Consider the following 6,000-nt stretch of genomic DNA (forward strand, 5'->3'; position numbering starts at 1 on the left):
AAGACTTAAAAAAAAACTTTACAATAATTTGGAGGCCCCGTGCATAGACTCTGAGGACCCCCAAGAGGTTCCGGACTCCCTTTTGAAGAGAGCTTTAACAAAAGGTGAATCTGCATGTGCTGTATTGTCTTTGTCCCATGTGTTGAGGACCCCCTTGAAAACGAGATGCTTCATCCTCCTAACAATACATTTCAAATTTCTGTAGGCATACATTCATCAAATGGGAATGACACGTGCATTCTATTTTTAACCAGTCAAGGTTGTTTAGCAAATCAAAAATATTTAATATATTTAGCATTGTGCATGAAATAATTGGTGGGGGTGTGTGTGGATTTTCCAAACTAAACAGAAGAGCAGAACACATCAGGAATTATTCCTGGCTGTTTTTCTACAGTACATAGAGCAGAGAGGGGAAGAAAAGAAGGAGTACAGCTGCAGATGTTATTTACTATTGGACGTATCTGACAGGTTTATGAGATATGCTTGTTGAAATCTTGATTGCCTAACAGTTGCATTTTTAAACACTGTCCTTCAGATGGACTCAGAACAAACTCCTTCAACCTCACCAAAACAACATTGATGCAAAAAGATTTAATTATAGCAATTATTGTGCAACTCTTATTTGTTCAATCTGTAATTTTTATAATATTTCTGTTTATCCTCAGACAACTGTCTTTGTGAGTGTACTACATCTTACGCTTATTGTTCAAGAAAATACTCAAGACAGACATGGGAATGAGATAAACTGTATTTTAATGATTCCTTTATAAAGTGATGGTTAATCTACAGGTTAGTACAGGTGGATGTATATTTGCCATACTGGAGGTATATCTCTAGAGCACTGGTGTTAAAAGGAGAATGATTATTTTCATGCTTATATTTAATAAAAAAAGTCAAATATTTGACTGTAGTATTGCATGTCTAACATAATCTTTACTGTTACAGTTTGGCCAACATAAAGTCTAATTAAAGGCATTAACTAAAGTTTTTTTTAGCCATTATAGAATTTTGAAAATCAAGCAAAAGGATGATTATGTTTTTTAATAGCAGACCACCACAGCAACCTGTTTCTCAGCCTTCTCTCTTCTTCTGGGGGAATTTCTGAGTCTCAAAGTCGGCATAGCTGCCAAATTCTGCAATGAGTGTCGCATAATTGCAGTATAAAAAACAGTTTCCCGTATTTTTTGTTGACAGATTGAATCAGTATTAAATCAGATTAAACCCCATCAGTTGAGAAAATAGATATTTAAAGTTATATAGCATCAAAATTACTCATAATGTACATGACAAACCAGACATGCTGATGGATATTTTATGTCTGAATTTAACAGAGTGGCCAGATGGAGAAAGAGGAAATTTAACTGCTCTCCCAGCTGTTGACATCTGCCCAATTCTGCTTTTTAGTGTCGCATAATTGCAGTTTGACAGTTTCCTGTCTTTTTGGTTTGACCCAATTTGGCCCGTGCGTTTTAAGTTTGACACATCTGCTCTAGAGCCATGCTTTAGCTGCAAATCATCGTATCAGGTAAAATAATAAGTGACTTAGTGGAAGCCCGATTGTGGTGGAAACCAAACTGGGATGTGCTCTTCAAGCGGTCTGGTCTGGTGTTGCGGTGGGCGGCGGGGCCATGGTGTTGTCGATCCACTCGGTGTAGTGGGAGATGATGGTGTAAATTCCGGGCTTTTTAATCTGGCCACACTTCTTTCCTCCGTTGGAAGTGATGCCCACCGCGATGCCGTTGTAGAGCAGAGGACCTCCAGAGTCCCCCTGAGGGACAGCAGAGGGACACACTGTAGTCTTCACTTCATATTTATCATCATTACATAAACCCACCAGCCTGTCCTCGCAGCTTTTACCCCCCAATGACAGACGTGGTTCTGATCCTAGACTGGGGGTAGGTTATGGCTTTACCCGGCCAATGTACACAACCAATGCTTTTAATGCAATGTATCGTACACACACACACACACACACACACACACACAATTCAAGCTTCAAAAAGAAACTAAGAGAAGCTGTTATCCTTTTGTAAGATTAGGTTGAAACCTGTTTGATTTGGTTTTTCTTTGTTAGGAATGTTAGTATTGGTAAGTACTGTTAGTAGTAGTTAGTATTTTTTTTACTTCATTTTTACCATGTTTTTTTATTTTATGCTACTGTTGTTGTTGTTTTTTATGACCTGCTACTGTGCCTGTTTTTGTCAAATCCAGGATCTTTTCATTGTTCTGATTTAACCGATAATGTGTATTTTGCTCTATAACCTTTACTTATGTTTGTCTTTTGTTAGACCGCAGGAAGAATACAGTCTTCACTATGGTGAATAATGATATTAGCATTAGCAAAATAATGTGTAATATGAGCCAAACCAATAGCAACATGGGTTTTGCCAGTTAGTCAAAGAAAATCCAATGTGTGTACTATTAATACTGACACATATATACACACCACTTACCATGATGTGTCATCCATCCCATTGGTTGACAACCATGTACATTTAGTAGTAGAGAAGAACTTGAACTTACATCACAGGTGTCTTCTTTCTTATGTGGATGATTACAGGGATCTGGGCATACTTTATGGGCACACATCATGTTATTGGTGAACTTTCTGCCAAAGTAGTCGCTGCGTTTGCACCGGTTGGAGTCCACCACCTCGATGACCACCTCCCACAGCTTGTCTGGTCTGGACCCCAGGTTGTCCAGGGATCCCCACCCGGCTGTCTCCACCGCTGCATCTGTGCTGGGGTTTGTGCCGCCCGCTCGCAGGAATTCCACGGCTCTCACGGCGTCAGAGGCGATGAATGGACGATCCAGCTGCAATAAGATCCCAACATTTTGAAGCTTAGAGTTTTTGTACTCCCCAAAACAGAACATGACATATGCTGTATGTACCACTGGCAATCTATACACTGACCTTGATCAAAGCAATGTCATTATCGTAATTGGACGCGCTGAAGCTTGGATGATTGTAAAGTTCCAAAATATCAAATGTCTGCTTGGTCTCTTCAGGTTCACTCAGAGAATGGACCCCGAGCACTACTTTCCTTCCATTTGGCCTGTAAAAAGAGCACAATGATACTGTAGTACTGAATAATATTAATCATACCATTGTACTTGTATATATTCAAATATTTGGTCTTGTATTGTATCCTATTATTTCATGCATATTGTATATGTTATTCTGTGCTGTGTGACTGATTTTGCTGCTGCTTTCCCATTTCAGTGGGAAAATATCTATAAAAAATATCTATCTATACATATTTAAAAAGAAATACTTGAAGATTATAATCAAAAGAAGTGGAGATAAACTGAAAAAGTAATGATAAAAGAGCATGCTCGGTTTCACATACTGTCCTCCTTCAGAACGAGGAACTGCAGGTCAACAACATTATTCACGGGAAGAGTACAAATGAATATGATAATATCGCCAAAGAAAACTCCCAAACCACATCTGAGCTACATCAGCTCACACACAGAGAACATGTACATGGGGAGAATCCCATGTTTAATTTATCTGTGTGAACCTCCCTTTAAACCAGTCCTCCTTTCCTACCTGGTTATCTACTCTCACACACTAGTTTTGCTTATTTAAAGCTATGTTTGATGACAATGCTGCATGGCCCTAATTATTCTTCATCTTGTACGTTCTGCTCCCCACATCCAACATATTTCATCCACGGTGGTCAGAAGAAGGTAGCCTCCCCCAATGGTGGAATGGAACTGAGTCTATGTACTCTAATAGTGTACTTAAGTCCAAATGTTGAGGTATTTGTACTTTATATGCCACTTCATACTTCCATTCCGCTACATGTCAGAGAGAAATATTGAACTTTTTACTCCCCTACATTCATCTGACAGCTTTAGTTACTGGTTACTTTACAAATTAGGATTGTTAACACATGTGGATTATAAAATATGAGGTTTTATTGTAAATTAAACTACCCACCAATATGAGGCCTACATGTCCAGCTGGAATGATTACATGATTAAACACAGAACTGTTTGGATCTTTTCCAGTTCAGGTCCATTTTCCTGACTTACTTTTACTTCAGTAACATTTTCAATGCATGGTCTTTTACTTTGACGGAGTATTTTTACAGTGTGGTGTTAGTACTTTTACTTAAGTCAAGGATCTGGCCTCACCCTGATGGCATGCAGTGGACTGCAGTCATCACCCACTGATCCGCGATCACGAACCCTCCACACTCGTGTTTCAGAGTCTCTCCTTCTTGCACCTGGATGGAGGCCATGTAGGGCCGAGAGTGTGGCGCTGCCTCCCTGCCACCGATGATACCCTCACCTGAAACCATCGAAACACACAGGCGGAAAGAAACATTTCAAAATAAAGTATTTTAACATGCATGCTTGTACATAGTTACTGATACACATCAGTGTCATGGGAAGGCTAAAGGTCACACTAACCTACAGTGGCATTTTTGAGTGATTGGCAAAACATATTCATTAAAATTAAAGATTTTTAGCATCTCATGTCAAAGAATCTTCGGTTTTTAACCCCTGCTGTCCTCGGGTCTAATTTTCAAAAAATCTCTGTATCAAAAAAATTGGGTTTCTTTCAACCAAATTGTCAAAGAAAGTTACGTGGATGGTTCCATACAACGCTATTCACAAGTCAAAACAAAGGATCAGTCCACGGCTTTCATCGAATTTGGGTGTTTTATTCAATTTTAAAGCATTTGGAGAAAAAAATGATAAAAGAATCTTGGAAAAAGTTACAAAAATGTTGGTGGAAACCTGCAAAACGCACAGGTAAAAAACAACGAAAACACCTAAATCACAGGGAAAGGGGACAAATGATTTTAAAAAAGCGTCGGAAAAACGTGGAAAAAGTTGCGAAAAGCGACAAAACAGCAGAACAATCGTCATAAAAGAACATCAAAACGTTGAAAAAGAGTTTTTATTAAAATGTTGAACATATCTAGCTATCAGCTAAATTCCTATAGTTAGAAGAACAAACAGATAACACAATAAAAGGTAACATTTTTAGAATGGTACCAGCCTATATTTGCAGAAAAACACATTTTTAACACGATGCTACAGTGAAAATAATACAATACAAACATAAACCATTGAACATGAATTACTAAGAAGCCAAATCTAAATAGAGGAATCAGTAGCTATTACAAGATAATACACTCACTGTGTGAAATGAGGGCGAAAACAGCAGCAGCCACAAGAAAGTCCTTCTCTGACACCATGATGTCGGTTTAACTGGACCAAAACCAGCAACTGGGGGGTTTTCAAGGCTTCCACTAGAAAGACAGGAAATGTAAATCATGTAGACATGGTGCAAGACACAAGTGGGAGTCTGGTACTGCTCCTGCTCCCTGGTTTCCTGGAATGAAAAACAGGAAAGCAAAGCAACATTTTTTTCCTGTTGTGTAGTGGATCTCAACTCCAGAGAAAGATCTTGTAGCATATGTTGTATGCGCAGCACATTTTTCACATCACGTACTTCTTCCTGACCTTTGGGATGAAGCTTAGACTAGCACGAAAAGATACTAACCTTTAATACATGCGAAAATTCACTTTTTGTGTGATTTAATGACTTTTCAAGTTACATAATGCTGAGATCACAACCCTCCCAGAGAAGAGGACAATGTTTTCTTCTTCTATTCCAGTTAATCCAGCAGGAAACCATCCCCCAATCTGGAAAGTACATCTTTTGCAATCACAATAGGTCACAAAGGATTATCCAATGAGAAGCCCACAAACGTTTAAATACACAGTGCACTCACACACCAAACAATGTGTGGTGGATGCGAGCGGCCCATCTACCAGACAGATTATTCAGCATGTCTTTAGCATGATTTGACAAAAAAGTGATTATTGGCAGTTTCAGGATCATATGCATCAATTTAAGCTGCTGCATATGGACACTGTTCCTATGGGGATTTTTTGGTGTGCAAAAATAAAATCTAAATACAATGCAATTTAAATTTACAGTCAGAATCCGAACAGGATTTATTGGCAAGTGAGTAA

At 38.7% G+C, this 6,000-nt stretch overlaps 1 protein-coding gene across 1 annotated transcript; it reads right to left on the reverse strand.

The window, feature by feature from the left end:
• Positions 1-1,587: 1,587 nt before the first annotated feature.
• On the reverse strand, positions 1,588-5,385 carry cfd (complement factor D (adipsin)). The gene is made up of 5 exons (XM_034858995.1): positions 5,159-5,385; positions 4,144-4,300; positions 2,915-3,056; positions 2,524-2,814; positions 1,588-1,768 (listed from the first exon to the last, which is right to left on the reverse strand). Exons 1-5 carry the CDS (start codon positions 5,214-5,216, stop codon positions 1,589-1,591), a joined length of 828 nt encoding a protein of 275 aa, XP_034714886.1. The 5' UTR covers positions 5,217-5,385; the 3' UTR covers position 1,588.
• Between the last annotated feature and the right edge of the window lie 615 nt (positions 5,386-6,000).

Source organism: Etheostoma cragini, chromosome 20, assembly GCF_013103735.1.
Source record: "Etheostoma cragini isolate CJK2018 chromosome 20, CSU_Ecrag_1.0, whole genome shotgun sequence".
Classification (NCBI taxonomy): Eukaryota; Metazoa; Chordata; class Actinopteri; order Perciformes; family Percidae; genus Etheostoma; species Etheostoma cragini.